The sequence below is a fragment of the Centroberyx affinis genome, unplaced genomic scaffold (assembly GCF_046629955.1).
Source record: "Centroberyx affinis isolate AG114_WGS23_722 - 3 ecotype Tasmania unplaced genomic scaffold, CSIRO-AGI_Caff_v1 ptg004932l_1, whole genome shotgun sequence".
Taxonomy (NCBI): domain Eukaryota; kingdom Metazoa; phylum Chordata; class Actinopteri; order Beryciformes; family Berycidae; genus Centroberyx; species Centroberyx affinis.
This window is the reverse complement of record NW_027282424.1, coordinates 51,693-70,694: the sequence shown is the minus strand read 5'-3', so window position 1 is coordinate 70,694 and position 19,002 is coordinate 51,693. Positions and strand designations below refer to the sequence as shown.

Below are 19,002 nucleotides of genomic sequence, written 5' to 3'. Positions count from 1 at the left end.
TATTAAGGTACACTGCAGACATTACTTACAACAAAATGATGGCTGTATAAAAGTACCGTTTTACTCCCTTATTCCCGTTTGTTGACTCCAGTTGCCCTGACAATAGTCAAGGGGATAATATTAGTCTCCCTGACATGCACCATGTGTATTAGACTGAATAAGTGATGAAGTGATTGCCCGGTACATTTGGTCACTGAGGCATGGAGATCACTGGCCGCTTGTGATAAGAGGTGTTACTCCTCTACACCCAGGATTCTGCACTTTAAATGGAGACAAAACTAGTGACGGTGATTGAAGCCATTGCTTTTGTTTATCAGCAATAAAAAAATTCCCTCATAAGCTGTGTGCAGAACAAAGCTGTGCAATACTGAGCAAGATAGGCTGGCGATCTCTCTTCCTCTCTCACACACACACACACACACATTGTTCAAATTCCCGGAAAAGCATCCTAGAGTGCATCAAAGCTTCCAAGATTATATTTGCGGGTCTTATGCTGCCACAGTTAAGATAAAGACCCTAGGCTGGTTATCATCTGCCTCACCTCTTAGCTTGAAACCCCAAAGACCCCGGGCCGTGTTGTGAGATTCAGCTTGAAGCTGGACATCTGCTTGGCTGGGGTGCCTGAGGACATCGCTCCGGACTGTAAACCATTGGCTGTTTGTGTATTTTCTCTGTAACTGAGGGGGTGTGAGGATTAGCGTAGTGACAAACAACATGGCTTTGCACAGGTTTATCTTTTTCAATCAAAGCTGCTGTGGTACCATGGTGTCATCGGTGAGTGCTTGAAGTGTTTCGGACACTCTTCCATTTGAACCAAGTGCAGCAGGGCAAACAGCTCCAGATGGTGTGGCTGGAGACAATGCATGCATGGACCCAGGGGGTCTGACAGGCAGGAATGCTGGCCTGGGATGGGAAGGTCACGGCTCCAGCACCTGCTATCTACTGGGGTCTGTTCGGGCTCTGTCCTGTTAAGCCCCGCCGCTCTTTCCCACAGCTGAGGCCCAGATTGAACTGCTGCGGACAAGATCAAAGCCCCGAAGGGTGCTGGCTGCAGAGGAGAGGGCAACATCCGCCCCATCACGCATACTGCAAGGATGTGTTTTTTCCTTCACACCTTCAAAGCGGTGAAGAGAAATCCTTCAGCTGTGCAGCACAGCCTCTTTCGCAAGCTGTTTTCTTCCAGGGTCCAGAGAGACTCGTATATTTCCTGGTGAATCCACAGGTGAATGTTTCTTTATGGCAGGCTCACTGATAAGCCAGGGTCACTGATAAGTCTTCAGCCTGTGACTCTTTTGGTTTACCTCATGTTCATGTGGCCCAGTGTAGTGGATCGCCAGGTAGCTGGGTCACCTTCAAGGGATGCTGCTCTGTGCCCATAGTGTCCTCTGTCAGCAGGCAGAATGGGAAGGCGGCAGGTAAGTAGATTAAGTGTACAGGGAATCAATAGCCAATCACTTAGGCCAATGGAGTAAAGCCAAGAGCTTTTGCTTGGGTGTGGATGGGGTTGAATGAGATTGTGTGTGTGTGTGTGTCCCTGTGCTGTGTTGGTTGGATGGTGGTCTTGAACTTCATCAATGTACAGCATACAGCGAACTGAGAGTGGGGACCTACTACTTAAGGATATCTCTTGGCAAGAGCATTATAAAATCCATCAAGAATGAATTATGTAGTGATTTGGCCTCTTCTGCTCCAACTGCAATGCAACTAATAAATGTCAGCAAGCTAATGAGAACAAATGATAATGCGGCTTTAGTCACAGTACAGAAAGCTACACTGCTCATGGATATTACCTTCTACTCAGTTACATTGCAATTCTGTTTTTGTCTTATTTCATAGCCCATGTTTGTTACGGTCCATTCCAATGAATGAACAGTCCGTCCCACATCATGTCCCGACTCACCATCCTGTTTAAACTCACCATCAAAATGTTTCCTTGTGATTTTACGAAGCAGAATGTTCAACGCAAATCTACCAGTGTTTGGAAAAGAACTCCTACGACCAAATGTCAGAATATTATTTGAAGGAGGAAACAAGATGCAGAGCTGCGTCAGTACAGAGTGACAGAACCTGAAGCACACCTCGGTGAACGTGGCCAATGTGTGCAGGGAGAAAAGCCTGCTCAGAGACAAAGGTAGCTTAAGCATGCTCGCTATCAATCTCTTTTATCTTCTTCACCTGGGGCTTCGACCTCTATGTCTGTGCAGCAGAGGTTACATACCTCAGATGCTGCTCTGGACTGGACTGTATGGGAAGGCAGAGAAGGGCAAAAATCAGTAGCTGCATTTGCATTTTTGTTTGAGGAACCCCTTGATTTACAAACTACAGAGAAGGTGAGAGAGTGCATTGTGGGTTATACGGTACAGTCTGAATGCATCCGCCGCTGGACAGTCAAGGTGAAATAGAGATGAGGAGAGTTGAGAGAATGCATCTCAGCATTTGAGGGTTGTGCAAATTCTCTGGCCCCACATGCCCAGACTTCTCTCCACATCTCCTTGGACTTCCAGGAACGGCGGGGTAGTGGTGAGGGAGGGAAACATCGTCTCTGACAGACACGGGAAAATTATTAATTTATCTCCGCTTAGGTAATTTGAGCATTTGGATTAGCCTGCCAGGAAAGCAAGATGGGTGAGTTTTGAACTTCTGAGACAATCTACCTGGTTTTACTACGCCATCACATGAAGGTAATTGAATAGTTTTCAAAAAAGTAACTGAACTCATCAAATGAGGACATCAAATGGCAAGAAGGAATGGTTTTGATGTAAAACACAGGTGAAGCATCACAGCAGGATATCTCAGAATAGGTGACGGCAAAATCTCAATCTGATTCTCAATGTGAATCTCAATCTTTCCTGGAACAGTAATGCATGTTGTTAAATGCAACTAGTGCCTTTGGGAGATCTTTGAAGGCCAATGTCATGAGTGGGTTCTGCTGCCTGAACAGGTGCACATTTTTCCTCTGATGCCTCAGGCAGTGGTCAATGCTTTGGTCAAGACATAAGAGACTCAGGTGAGGCATAACTTCAGTGGTGTCCATTTCTAGAAAGCAGTATTGGATTTAAGAGTAGGGCCAGATACTGCTGAAATGGAGCAATTATTGTGTATGCACAGAGTGGATTCAAGCTCCCAATAGTTTCTTAGAGCAATGTCTCCACAAACAAGGTCTTCGTCAGGCAGTTTAAAATGTTGCTTTGATAAAGAAATGGGAACTTGAATCCATTGTGTAGGTATATCTTTTACATTTATGCTTTATGTCTATTATTTTCCAGCACCTGGCCTAAAGCATATTGGATGTGTGCAATTCTTGTCTTCTGGTACAGTTGAAGCTGACCAACCTCCTTTCATGCAACATACACAAAAATTGTCGAAGATCAAATACCTACATTAAACAATGCAGTCAGTTCATCTAAGAAAAAAACGTGAAAATAAATCATTAAAACTGTGTTCTTTTAATATGACTGCCAGTAGTAGTAACCATGGCTGCCTGGTGTTAGTTTTAATGTTAAAGTCAAAGAGCCAAGCCACATTATGGCCCTAACAAGCCATATGTTTGTGGGCTCACACCAGAATTCAATATTATACTTACCTACAATACCAATCATTTTCGAGTCATCTCTCAAAATATGGAATAAATTCATTCAGACCTTAAATGGAAATATTTCCACAAAGTCCAACTAGGAGGTTAGATAACAACCATCTTGCATGTAATTCAATGCAAAATATTCATTCAGTCCGAGGTAAAATATTTCTGAGGTTTGCTTTTTTGAGTTTAACCTTGGTCTTGGTTGTAGTCTTGGGCTTAATTTATTGTTTTGACTAGCTTCCCTCTATGCATTCAATTTCTGAGAAATAGCATTCATTCCTGATCAGTCTCGTCCAATTGCTCTGACACTGGGAATTTCATGTGCAGGCCTTGCTTGGACCCAGTATTTGGCAAGACCAAAGGGAATGAATATGTTTTTGTTAATGGTCGACAGAGTCATTCTCTGCATTTCACTGTGCTGCCCCATCTTCTCCTTCTGGCTGCCATCTCTCCTGACCTGTACCCCTCAGTTTCTATCAAGGTGTCTCCAAGTAGCCTTAGTGATAGCCATGTTGACCCAGATCCACCAACACCAGAGCAACAAACCTCCGGGCTCAGAGCTTAGTACCACTGCCAAACAAAGTGTGTTTTCTAATCCTTTATCATCTCAGGATATCTTAACAAGGCGCATGCTCATTTTGCTCTGGTGTAATCCAAGAAGCACGTTTTGGAGAATATTGTTCATAGAGGGGAAAAAGGGAAGGAGGGGTATGAGGGGGAAGAGAAAAACCTGGCCTATGAAAAATAAATCTCATAAAGTAGCAGTGAAATATGATCTGTGACATAAGGACATTTATCCAGGTTAACCCTATTAAAGGGAAGGGGGCCCTTCGTCCCCGATTCAGTTTATCTAATCACTCTGTATTAACAGGCTGTATTAACGGTACAGACAAATAGCTGGTAGGCATCGAGGACACCTTCACACGAGAGACAAATTAACTCTGCGTTTTGTCCTTGGGCTTCCACAAATGGCCAACCATTAACCAGGAAAATCTGCTGTGCCTTCTGTCCAAACCATCTTCTCTTTGATCTTGCGAACTCATCAATATCCCTCATATGAACACACGCTAACTTACCCAGCTCTCTCCCTCCACACATTCCCTCCATCTCACCCTTGGGAATTGGCCATGGGGAGAGGACTCATGGCTGCAGTTCAGGGGTCAGGCACGTGGGCCATTCCACAACATGTCGTCTGGCGGCAGCCTCTGCTGCTCACACACCTACCCAGCATATGAGTTACAGCAAGAAAGGAACGTTTACACCTGGAAGTGTGTCCACACAGAGAATAACATCGATATGATATCATTCATTCATTTGTCAGATGAGAATATTTAAATGTCTCCTTGTGTGAAAGAAAGTTTAAATGCAAATGCATGTGCCTTTGTGTAGTCATCTCATCTACCAACACAGAGGATATACAGAAATAAAGAGAACAGAGGAAAAAACAATCCCAAATTCCAGAAGTCTGGAAGTAGCCTTTAACCCCATCACAAAAGAAGAAGTATTTGAGCGGGTTGTATTTCTAAGAGATGCAAAGGATTAGTTGGCTATATATAGCCCTCACCCAGAAGGGCAGAGGGAGATAGTGGTTGTAGAATAGCATGATAATGCTATTACCATTCCATCTCATCCCTGACAGTCACGTGACCCGCAGCAAAGAGTGGTATTTCCTGCTTTGAGCTGGGCACAGTGACGCTGGGGAATGTTAAGTATTCTCCTGGTGGTGCTGAGGAGGAGTGACATTGTCTTGTCCCACTCACTGCCCCCCCCCCCCCCCCCCCCCTCCCCTTTAAACATCAATTACTGATTTAGGTGGCCAGGGATGTCCTTGTTAAAGCCATACTCTTCGGAATTAACTACAGCATCTCTGTGAATCTTGATGACAACAGACAACAACAAAATATAAAAAAATTTAAAAATATCAACAATTTCTCTCAATGATACATTGGTGGCACATTGCAATATGACCTAGACCCAGAGGGGCATACAGGCAGTCAGATTACTGTATCACCTGTTTTAGATTTGCAGGAGCTCGGGCCGAGCTGGGCTCATAGTGTAACATTAACTCTCCTTCCTGTTCCATATGAAAATTTAAGCATGATCCCAGAAGTGCAGTAAAAAACAGTGTGCTGGCCAAATACAGCTCCTGGTCACACACATGGTAGTGGTAGATCATTTACCCAAAACCACTACAGTAAGGTAAAGGCTTTGTTTTAAATAGTACCATTTTTACAAGCCTAGACTGCTCTAATGGTGACCTGAGCAAGACAATATGACAGATACTGTAGAAAAAAGGGGGGTTAGATCATCACTGGTTTCTACCGCAGCACAGTTATGTGGACCTTGCGTCAATCTGGTGAAATTGCTATGGTGAAGTGATTGAGTGAGACTAGTTCATATCCGTTGTGAACTTTTTTAACTGACACACATTGGATCAGAGATGGAGGGGGGCAACGGGCTATTCGGTCTGAATCATTGGATTAAAATGGGTTTAATACCACTTTGCAAAACTTCTGTTAGAGAGCTCTGTTTTTATGATTCCAGTCATGTGTAATCATGCAGTACGGCGGCTGAGCGGTGTCTGCAGTGCTGCAGTTTTAACTCAACTCCAGCATCTCTGGGTCTGCCACTCCTCCTCAACTCACTGCTTCTCACCAGTAGATGAATATGCAGAATATGTAGGGTATTTAAGGTACCTTGATATAATGACAGAATAGTATGACTGGTCACAACCGGTAACGATGGTCAGCTACCTGTATTGTGAAGCAGGACTTTACAATTTCGGCAATACAATCTTTTATAGACCCAAAACAAAATTATTTTTCCATTCTTTTACTTCTGTGTGTAAATCAGTCTGTAATTTCAAGGCAAACTGTAGATTGATAACAGCCTGTTTACAAATGTAATTTATTTTGAAGGCTAATGCATACATTCAAGGACTGGACTACAGAATTAATGAAAGAACAGTTTTAACAACTAACATGAAAAAACCTCAGGATTTCATTATCCAAAACCAAACAATCAAATCATAACCATGATCATAACTGTAACCACAGTCATAATAATAATCTTGACAAGCAACTGAGTGTTGCATTAGGTACAACTGTTCCAAGTGTAGAAGCCTTTCCATCACAGATTACAGGGATGGTATGCACTCAGGTCAGCATCCTCAATCCAGATGTTGAAGACAGGAGACTGTTCAACAGAGGAGGGGGGTGACTGGTTTGAAGTGTTGGGAACGTGGAGAGGCAGGATGCTGTATGACCAGTTCTTCAGTCACATGGCTGGACACGACCTCACCTTTGACCTTTTGACCTCACCTCTTGGCCTTCTTTTCCTTCATGATCTTTTTGCTCTCCTCTCTCCTTCGTTTATTGACAGGGTTGCGTGGATCATAGATCTCAAAAGTGTCCTCGTCCTGCATGTTGGCATCCTTGACTTTTCTGGTTTGCTCATCAAACTGCAGAACATGGCCCATCCTAAATCAGATGGAGAGAGGCGGAAAGAGTTCAAAGAACAGCAATAGATTAGTCTGGGTCCACTAAATCACTATTCTGAAGAGTTATTACTTATAGGCTAGGCCCTTTTTGCCTTAAGCAATTTGATTACAGCATATTAACACAAGGGAAAAAAACATCAAAACTTGAGAAACCGTTGCCATCATTCCGACTGATAAAATAGTTTCAGCTACTGATCATAATTATCATTAAGCAAAAAAAATCAATACTGAAAATACTTGTGGATTGGCCAAGTGCTGTGCATTCTCTACACCATGCATAGGCATACTTTGAAGGGAATTTGGGTGTGAGGTTTGACATTTTGACAAGGTTTGACATTATATTCAATAGTCAGGAATGTAATGCTGTTCCTTGGTTCAGATGTTAAACCATCCTTATGTTAAGAACTATATAAACCCAACAGTTATGACTAAGCTGTTCCAAAAATTAATAAAGCCCTAACATTTGTGGCAATGCTGAAATATGACAGGTGAGGATGAGTATTTATAGGTCATGATGATGACACGCCCACTTCAAAGGTTTCCCTCATAACTGTTACTACTACATTTAAAACATTTTCTTTAATAATTCTAATTAATTCCAAATTCTAATTCCAAATAACATGTTCTTTTTTCTAGGCTCATAACTTAAGTTTCCATCCAACTATTTTCACACAAATTATGATGTATTGAAGTAAAGCATCTGACAGCAAATTTCGATAAAATGTCCTTCGTATCACAAAACATTTTTATGCTTGCTTGAGCCAGAATAGTTTTTTTTTTGTAAATTCAGAAATTATGCAATAAATAGCAATGGGACTGCATTTGTTGAATAAATACTGACGTAGGTTTGGCATGATCAGCCTGACGAAAAGTTCAGTCTCATTGCACAACAGTTCAAAAGTGGGTTTGGACATGCTGAAATGTCTGTAAAATATGTGCTCACCGCAACCTCCCAGAAATGTTGTATGCACTGTCCCAAGTACAAGGCACCCATTAGTTGGCCATTAGTTCTTACATCAAAACATTTGCCAAGTACATGTCTTTGTTGCGTCTTGGGATAGCATGAAATATAGCCAACATTAGCTAACACGAAAGAGTAACAACAACTTGCCCAATACTGCTCACTTCTTGAAACACTACTTCCACTTTTCACTGTGGATGTTTTTTCTGATGTAGCTAGGCTTTACCTTCATGAAGCCTATTTATTTGCTTCAACCCACCTGCGGGCAACATACCTGATTTTTTTTTTTTTTCTTCCTTTCTTTCAATAATTGTATTTATGATTACAATAATATAAACGAGGAAAACAACAAAGAAATAAGGCCACCATATAACATCACAGCATATACTATATATGGATTATATATGGGTGGTCACATAATCAACAGGGCACAAAGTACTAATATAAGGAAGCCGCCTACACATACATAGACACACACTCACAGTCAGACCAAATGTACAAAATATACATGCATATTATATATGTACACACACACATACACATATACATATCTTATATCTTATATCTCACATATATACAGTACATGCATATACACACATGCATACATATGCAACCCAAGTACACATTGTAGCAGATCAGGTTCTAAAATAATATTCACAATGTAACAGATATGGGTAGCTACTTCAGACCAAAACTTTTAGATTTCTGGACATGACCACATAAGGTGTACATAAGTTCCAGTGTGCTGTTTACACTTTGGGCAGACTCCAGAGCATCCCACATCATATTTGCTCCTAATGTACGGGGTAGTTTGTAGTCTTTAAGATCTGAATGATCTTTCATGTATTTTATATTTACATGTCTTTTTAGCATTGATAACAATATATTTGCATTGTGAAACATCAATAGAGACTCCCATGTCTCGTTCCCAAGCCTGCCTGCTATTACATGTGAGACAATACTGAGTAACATCAGCTTTTGATATGTGAAGCTAATTGTCTTCTTTTTCAACAAACACACATTGTACACAATTCTATCAAACTCATCAGGTCCTGAATGCTCCCTGTAATAAGATGTAGAGTTACCATAACTCATGTAGATGTTTAAAAGATTTCATAGTGCTTTCATGAAAAATATCATTTATAACCCGAATACCCAGTGTATTCCATTCCTTAAAACCAACATCTATACAAGAGGGAATACATTTGGGATTGTTGAGGATCGGTGTACAGAAAGAGTATTGTGTTGACCTTTTGAGTGTTTTCTTAGCACTGTACCATGACTTAATGGTACATTATTTGTGACAAGAAAAATCTCACTGATGCCTTGAATTCCTTTAACATTTCCCAAGAAAGGGAGACTAGAGAGAGAGACAGAAGTACAACCTAGTGATTCAAGATCCAACCATGTAGGGTTGGGATCCTGAGCCATCCACTCAGATATAAACTTCAATTGTGTTGACCAATGATAACACTCAAAATTGTGAACAGCCAGACCTCCTCCCTGAATTGGAAGGTTAAGTTTTTCCAGTTTCATCTTAGGACATTTGTTTTTCCAGATAAAATTTGATATGGCTTTATGTAAATCTCTAAAGGTCTTACTAGGTGCACATTTAGGTATCAGTTGCATTGAATGTAAAATTCAAGGGAGTATATTCATTTTTACAGCAGCTATACGTCCCAACCATGATGACCATCTGCACAGGTCCATTTCAACCTGCTGTATAACAGGGTACAAATTGGTTTGCAACATGTCATTCAAATGGTAGGGAATATGTACTGCTAGGTATTTAAATGGATTAAACAACATTTTCAAAACTGATCACCGCTGCTGAAGTCATCCATGACCTTATGAAGACCCTAAGAACAGATTATTTAAGATTACATAAAAATAATATTACATCATCAGCCTACAGAGAGATCATGTTTTCTTTTGTCTGTAATAACCCCTTTTATAGCTGGATGACTTTGTATACTCTCTGCAAAAGGCTCCTTAACCAAAGCAAATAACAAAGGAGAAAAAGGACATCCTTGGTAAGTGCCCCTGTTCAAAAAAAGGAGGTGAATTGATCCCATTGGTTAAAACTGATGTTGCGGGTTAGTGTATAATAGCTTGGCCCAGTCACCGACACATCTGTTCAACACATTGAACAGATATCACCATTCAATGCAATCAAACACATTCTCTGCGTCTAGTAAAATTAACATTGCATCTAGCTGCTTAGTTTTTATATATTGAATGACTCCTAGTAAATGTCTGACATTAGTGTATGATGGCTGTCCTTGAACAAACTCTGTTTGGTCAGGAGGGATAATGTTTGGTAAGATAGGGTCTAATATTTTTGCTAATAGCTTTGCTAATAACTTGTTTTCCCCATTTTGTGGACTAATTGGTTGGTGAGATGATGGATGCTCTCGATCTTTACCATACATATAAATAAGAGGCCATTTGCTATTGGCTGGTCTTTGTGCCAGGTGATGTCACCACCTGTTGTACTCTATAGAAGGTGACACCACCTGGCACCAAGACCAGCCAATAGCAGATGGCCAGTTCAGTACCCTATTTTTCACCATTGGCATCAGGCTTCACCGCAGATTTGGGTGGGGTTTAGTTACTCTTTAACATCTTAACCAAAAGCTAATATATCTTTAACAAGACTAAAGGCCCATTCACACTTAGAGCGACACTAAACTATAACAATATCCTGTTGCTCAAGCGTTCACACTACAATGATATCGGTGCCGATATACCAACCTAAGACCTCAGCTGTACATGTGGTCCATGGAGGAGACATGAGAGATGAGACAGATGAAAGGATGCTTAGATAATCAAAACTAGTTCCGGCACTGAGGAAGCTGGATGCCATAGATTTGCAGTTATTGTAGATGGATAATTGGATAATTACATGTATATTTATAATGAATCATTTGTGTGAAATGTGTGTGCTTCATAACTGGGTTTGACTTGATCAGTCTTCATAAAAGTAAAGGCTCCAAAATATGTCATCAGTGCACATGATCCTCTTATACAGAAATGCAGACCAAGTAAGCTTACAGAAATGTTGAAATGATGAAATTGTAGTTAATTTTTTAAAATCATCACCATCAAAAGAGCACTTTCTTTGATGAGGGCAATCTGGCAGATGCTCAAACTCTCTGTGCACATACCTGCCACTAAAAGTTAAGAGATATGAGGCCTATATTCTGTAGTTTGAGAAGTCATAGCATTTGAAAAATTCTGAAAGAAAGCGCTGGTAGCCAGAGAACAGATGCTCATGTGTCTTTCATTTCCCCAGTCAGTCTCTCTTCCCTCAAAGACCTATTAAAGAATCAGGACATTCCTCACAGGAGATATCAGTGTGAGGCACTCCGCAGATAAAACGCATATTCTACCATTGATATGATTTCTTTAGCAGGTGTTTTATGACTATTGTCAGTATTTCTACACAACAAACAAGAAAACAACAAAGAGAGGTGAGTCAAGCACAGGCACCCAGTTTTTGCATTGTGGACTATTACGGCCTAATGAGTTGGGTTTGATGGCCTAGTCTTAATGCATACACATTGCAAATAAATTTCACAAGGCATGACAAGCCATGTAATCTACTTTTGTGAGAGAAAAAAAGACAAACTAAATATATCTTCTGTTCTTTTTGAGAACAAAAGTTGGACAAGGTAGGATAGTACTTTACTATTTAACAATAAAAAACAACAACAATAAAATTACTATTAATATTTAACAATAAAAGATGTACTAATTTTCAAGAGTTGAGTGGCTTTTTGAATGAAAACTGCCCATACAACAAATCTTATTCCATGGTTCCTTTACTAAGCTTCACCCCAGTTCAAAGACAGTGAGATCACATTTGACACATAATAACAATTACTTACATTTTTTTTCTGTCTCTGGGAAAAAAAGTGATTTGGCGTAGTTTTTGCTAATGGAACAAAATAGACAACCATCTAATTTGACCTGCCTGTCAAAGCTTTACAGGACAGAAGTAGGCTAACCGCCAAATGTTTCAACCTTAATCAACCAAATTTTTCTAATACACCTAGACTGAGAAACAGAGGTGAAACAGAAGTGTGATCTAAAAGATCAGCAGTGTCAGTCAGAGAGTTGTTGATTAAACTCAGAGTTTGTTGCTATAGGGAGGAAATGGAAGTAAAGCACGGAGTGAAAGCACAGGCATAACTTCAAGAGGGTTAAACAGGTCACTGTTGTCCATCAAGTGGACACATCTGCTCAGCACAGAGGGATTTGTACTAAGGTAACATGTATTTGAGATCGACAGCCCACACTTTTCAGTTTTTATGACACAAAGGCCAAGGGAAAGCAAATAAAGGAAAATTAGAAAGAAGTGCAGCACGTCTGATCAGCAAATTCATATTAATGGTGAGGCTGAATAAATAAATAAATACATAAATGAATAAAGCCAGTTGGCTTTGGGATCTGATGGCATACATTTACTATGGAGCATCATGTGGAGATACCACCTGGCTGTCAAGGGGTGATTGTGCATTTAACTGGTTTAAAAAAATAATTCTGCTCTGAAAATCAAATTCCCCAAAAATCCCCAGCCCACATGGGTTTATGAGGCAGTTATTCAAAAAATAAAAAATAAAAAGAGAATATCTTCAACCAGGATTGTTGATACAACTGATATTCTAATCTAGAGTTTGGTTTAGTTTTGGTTCAAATTAGTAAAATTTGCTTTACAGACTAACTTGATGTTCCATCCAGACAGAGTTAAAGTTGATGATCAACAGGTCTTTCTTATCTGCTAAAGAAATCACATTTAAACATGTCCTTGTATGAATAGGCCTCCTAGTGTTTGTCTGAGTGTGTAGATTGTGCCTACGTGCACAAGTGTGTTTTATTGAGCTTCAGTGTATCAAACAAAAGAAATTCATGAGCGTGTTAAACAAAATATTTTGTATTTGATGCCTTGTCTAGTATGGATAACATGTGGTATGTGTCTGTCTGCCCATTTCTCTGGCTGTGTGCACAGGCGGAAAGTGTGGTTGTGTTAGTGTGTCAGTCTGTGTGTGTGTGTAAGTGTGTGTTGTTTTGCCTGTGTGTGCTGCGCACTCTCTCCTCCTGTGTTCATTTGAAATCGGCAGGAGTTGTGACAGCTCATCTAGAATGTCATGGCTAGACTCTGGCAGACCCTGAGGACTCCTGCCGTGCGAGCGGGCCGCCTCTGATAATTTGTCTAGCAGTCTTAGTGATGACAGCCTGCCGGCCATATCGCCCATGGTTATACAGCCTGAGACGGGATCTAGAAACCCAGCATTCAGGGCTCCCCGCTTATCAAAACTACTCTCTTCTGCCATGATGCAAGGCTACAGAAGCCTTTCCTGAATTTATTTTTCTTGTACTTTTTTTTCCTCAAGTAGGAGGTGGGAATTAAGGTAGGGTACAGAAGGGAGGGTGAGTGCAATGGGGGGCTCTTTGCAATGAGAGTGTGGACTTTTGCAATGAGAGTGTGGAGTTTGTGTGTGTTAGCAGAGACGGGGGGGTGGGGGTGGGGGGATGTAGTGGGAGAGTTAGAATTTGTAGACACAGACACAGATGGAATAGTTTACCTCCTCTGGCCCAGACTTGACTTCCAGTGTCTGACCTGTTGTAACCCACATTCTGTTCACAGTGCTCCTAGAGTGGCACAGACTTCCCACTGGTGTTTTTCTAGGACTGCTATGCTACTGCCCCTGTCCCTCCCTCCTCCCCATACCTGGCGGGGGCGGCACAGTGAGGTGTCTATGGCTGGGAGAGGCTCTAAAGGCCAGCCAAGGGTTCTCTCAAATTCATTAGGGCCCCCACACACAGACACACAGACAGACTACTTCAAGGGGGCTCCTTGAGACTAATAGCAACTACAGGTTTTGTTATTCTAAATCTCTCACACACAGACACTTTCCTTGAATTCAAACACATGGTATTCATTTCAAACCCCTACTCTATATAGTTAGACTTTGAGATCTTTGGTGAAAAACAGAATATGAGAGGAAAACACAGCGTCAGGGTTGATTTCCTGATGGCCAATCTAGTGGCTGTGGGCTGAAATCCCAACTTGACACACGCATGCACACAACTTGAACTTTCACACACATTTATCAGTGTTTGGAGAAAGCTATGGATCTGATCAAGGCCAGGTCCATCTTCCCCAGTCTGAGGTGGAAATTTTTGCAGTTACAATTATCATGTAGAATCAGCATTACTTTTGACCGTTTGATTGTCTCATCTATGCTGCTCTTACTATAATAATCCAACTTTTTCTTCTGCGTTCACCATGTTCCATGAAGTTATCAATAGCAATAACAGAATGTAAACTGGGCAGAAGCAAGTGAAAGAGGCCTTCAGGTGCCAACTCCTCATGCTTGAACTTCCCAGTCCACAAAGCAGCGCGTTTGCCAAACTGTTTCCTGACCTCTCCAGGAGCAGTGAGGACTGTGGTGTGCTCACATGCTGTTGAGTGCTGCTACTAATATTTGCTACAGAGAGTGTCTTGTGATTTAGAGCTTAGCAACATCGCTGACAAGGCAGTTATTTTATTGTCTCTTTGGTAATCCAGTGTAGCCCCCCCTCGTACTTTCTACACTATAACAAAGTTTAGAACATGCGTCACTGCAGGCTTCACTGAACAAAGCACTACTGGCACAAATATCCAGCTAATTTAGGTTGGTATGAAATTACATTAATTACAGAGAAAGGTCATTCTAAAGTAAAGTAGTAACAGACAGTTATACTCATCAATCTAACCTAATAGGAAGAATATGAAAAAACAACTATATACAACAGCCCGATCATTTTTTTTTTTATCTGTGTAAGGTTCAACATGGTGAAAACTGAAAACCAGGCCACAAAGCATCAGACTTACCTGAAAAAGAGAAACTCCAACATGGCTATGCTAGTGATAGCTATCAAAAAATAGAGTGTGTTGGCCAAAATTGACTCAGCCATAGCTTCATTGTCAAGCGAGCTTCAGAAGAGGATGGACAGTCTTTCAAGTGAACTGCATACTGAAATGCTGTTGGTTCTGAAGTAGCCAAAGCAATCACGGAGCTCTTCAGCGAGAATGTAACAAGGCCTATTATGTTGGCTAATGTTTTTAGCCGCATGCTATTCACATTGCTGGGTAGTCAGCTACACTGTGCTATACTGCTAACTGTCTGTCATTAGCCTAGGTCTGGATCGGTATTGTGCACATAACTAACAAAAACGTGTTGCATACACATTAAACTTTAGTATCTCTCCTTTTTCATGTTTGTTGTTGTTGGAAATTCAAAAGCCACTCAAAAGCAGGCAGGGAGCTAACTTTACTGGTATTTCATGAGCTAACATTACTTGGTTGGAGACCCCTACGTTAGTTAGTTTTTTGTGCTGTGGGTTGCATTGTCACATAATGGTAATGTTAATGTTACTAAGGTGAATTATATTTTGGTTTTAGCTAACAAGCTAAACCGATGTTATTGAATAGCGGTAACTAGCTATAACAGTAAAGTTGGCACATATCGGAGCTAGCAGTAACTAGCCAAGTGTGTGGAGTACAAGGCTAATGCAGCTGTAGGTAATGCTAATTAATGTTAGCAAGGTTAACGTTAGCAACAAAATTTGATTTGGAGTTCTGTGTGGGTTGTTATCAATTTTGATGTGGCATTTGACAAAAACAAGCATTTCCACAACTGTTTTGTTGTTTATTTGTTTCAATCTTTTTTTTGGTGAAATGTTTCAATAAATTCCATCTTCTCTTTGACAGAAATTTTTTCTGACCAGCACCGATTGCGAGTCCAAGTACTTTGGATGTGCATCTGCACATTATTCTACTGAGATGTTTTTACAATCCCGTTTTTTAATCTAACTACATAAATTAGTATGTTTTTCCCTTTTATTTCTGTGTTTTTATTTTGGTATTTTATCACTATTTTATTATTGCTTCATGTTTATGTTAACATCAACAGCAAACTGCATTAAACTAAACTTGAGAATGTTTTGGTTCTACTAAGACAAAAACAAAAAGGCAACTTATATTCTCATATGATATGGAGCCCACTGACCATCCTCTGTCGTCATCCTCTCCAAGCTCATCCACGTCCTCCTCCTCTGGGGCTTCAGTGATGGCTGACGACAGCTTGGACTTGAAGCGATCTAGTAGGGCCAGTGTCTATCAGACAAAAAGGTCAAATGTTATTAACGGATATGGGCCATTCTTAACTGTGGCCATTCTGTCCACTGAAATAATTTGCAGTACAAGTGAAGTGAATATTGAACAATTTGAGTTCTTTTACCTGCTGTTCTCGGGTGGAACCTTTCTTCAACTTTTGTTTCCTTTGCTCTTCGTACTTCTTCCGTCCCTCCAGATACTCCGCCACAGCCTCATTGGATGGCTTCTTATCACCTGGAGAGACAAGAGAGAAATTACTATACAAGATACACCATATACTACATGGCCAAAAGCATGCAGACACCCCTGCTGTTATTGTGAAGTGGAAATGTCTAGGAGCAACAACAGGTCAGGCGCGAAGTGGTGCCACACAAGCTCACAGAACGGGATCGATAAATCGTCTGTCCTCGGTTGCAACACTCACTACTGAGTTCCAAACTCCTTCTGGAAGCAACGTCAGCAAAAGAACTGTTGGTCAGTTAAGTTCAGGTTTCCATGGCCGAGCAGCTGCACACAAGCCTAAGATTAGGAAGTGTCACCTGGAGTGGTGTAAAGCTTGCCGCAATTGGACTCTGGAGCAGTGTTCTCTGTGTTCTCTCTCTGGAAACGCGTTCTCTGGAGTGATGAATCATGCTTCACCATCTGGCAGTCCGATGGACAAATCTAGGTTTGGCAGATGCCAGGAGAACGCTACCTTCACAAATGCACAGTGCCAACTGTAAAGTTTGGTGGAGGAGGAATAATGGTCTGGGACTATTTTTCATGGTTCGGACTAGGTCCCCTAGTTCCTGTAAAGGGAAATCTTACATCTTATGCTACAGCATACAATGACATTCTAGACGATTGTGTGCTTCCAACTTGGTGGCAACAGTTTGGGGAAGGCCCTTTCCTGTTTCAGCATGACAATGCCCTCCTGCACAAAGCGAGGTCCATACAGAAATGGTTTGTTGAGATTGTTGTGGAAGAACTTGACTGGTCTGCACAGAGCCCTGACCTCAATCCCATAAAACACCTTTGGGATGAATTGGAACGCCAACTGCGAGCCAGGTCTAATCACCCAGCATCAGTGCCCAACCTCACTAATGCTCTTGTGGCTGAATAGAAGCAAATCCCCACGGCAATGTTCCAACATCTAGTGGAAAGCCTTCCCAGAAAAGTGGAGAGTAATAGCAGCAAAGGTGGGAACAACTCCATATTAATCTCTATGATTTTGGATGAGATGTTTGGTGAGCAGGTGTCCACTAGGATTGGGCGATATGTTAAAATTTTCCAACCGGCCACCGTCAGCCCATCAACCGGCGATTGCCGATATATTCGCGCAGGTGTGTGTGGCGCATGCAGGGGGCGGGGGAGTCCTCCACTCCCCACACGCCATCTTCAGTGAACAATCATGGAAGAGCTTGTTGCCAAAAAGAATACAAAATCCCCTATTTGGGATTATTTTGGTTTTAAACCGGACGAAACTGGGAAGCCAAAGGACCTAAATGAAGTAATTTGACGTCTTTGCAAACGAGTAGTGCCGGCAAAAGATTGACAGCTGTCCAACACTATTTGAAAAAGAGTCCGATGGCATCAAATGAAGGACGCCTCCGCTTGCAGCCTCCAAATGAACAAACAGGTGGGGATAACATATTATGCTATTAAATGATCAGGGTGCACAACTGCACATACAGTTTTTGGTCTAGTTCTCAAATATGATTTATGAATTGACGTTGCTTTTCAGCACCAATCGATCGGACAGCAACCACTAAAGATGGCTTGATTGTCATTTAGTCACTCACTGCCCTGTTTTGTGAAAGACTCGTCGAAAATCAGTGCAACAAGAACGTGCATAATATGGCCCAACTCCAACTGCCAGGTCCTATTCGCGCACGCTTTGAATTGCGCTTTACAGGTTAATTATTTACCATTAAATTAGACCATTAAATTAGCAAAATAAAATGACAAAAATCTGCCAAATAAATCTGCCAAAAAAAATCAACCGGCGATGGACTCAGCCAATCGCTGATAGCTGATATATTCGTCCTATCTAGTCCTATCTTCGCCCAACACTAGTGTCCACATACTTTTGGCCATGTAGTGTATGATAAATCCTAGACCGCAATGACTATCAAATCAAGAAATCATAAAGCATTTCACAAAAATATTCAACACAACATGATTGTCAAGTATATCAAATTCAGTTGATTTACTGTCTACACTCATTGTGGCTGCAGGCTTGAAAATCACTTGAAGAGAAGTGGAGCCAAATTTACTGCTAAACATAATCAAAGATGGCTACCAGACACTATTACTCCTTGGTCGATTGTGCCATTTGCAACAAAGCATCTGGCAGCTATCTCAGTAGTTACGTTAGTTTAGCTACATCAAGCTCTCTCAAACATTTTACTACCAAATGGGGGTACCATCTGAGGAAATCTTGATATTTTCCAATTTGACACAAAATGGTAAGAGGTACAGATAACCGTGGGGAGACTGAAACCTACAATCACAATACATATTCTCTTGATATATGACCTCATTGTGATAATATGAAAATAAATTACGTTTTTTGTGATTTTCCTTGTGGTCCTCAGACCACATTTTGACGAAAACTGAGATATACCGTGCGCTACCACTGGAAAAATTTAGCCATCGTAGATAGCTAAATGAATATAGCTAAATGAACCTATGAATATGTTTTATATGGAGGGCTTTAAATTTTACATCTTTGACCATTAAATACGTACATCATTTCATATCATTTTATGTGCTTTCAGAAGAGCACATGGACACGTTACAATAACTTTCCAGCTCTA

The 19,002-nt window shown here is 41.0% G+C and overlaps 1 protein-coding gene across 2 annotated transcripts in view; it reads right to left on the bottom strand.

The window, feature by feature from the left end:
* Window positions 1–6,425: 6,425 nt before the first annotated feature.
* Window positions 6,426–19,002, bottom strand: part of cwc27 (CWC27 spliceosome associated cyclophilin) — a 41,239-nt gene continuing 28,662 nt past the window's right edge. For both annotated transcript variants that reach the window (XM_071545479.1, XM_071545478.1), the window contains exons 12-14: window positions 16,329–16,438; window positions 16,098–16,204; window positions 6,426–7,059 (exon numbers count right to left, since the gene is read on the bottom strand). In XM_071545479.1, the coding sequence (XP_071401580.1) occupies window positions 6,897–7,059; window positions 16,098–16,204; window positions 16,329–16,438 (380 nt within the window). In that variant the 3' untranslated portion in view covers window positions 6,426–6,896. The remainder of the gene's footprint in view (window positions 7,060–16,097; window positions 16,205–16,328; window positions 16,439–19,002) is intronic.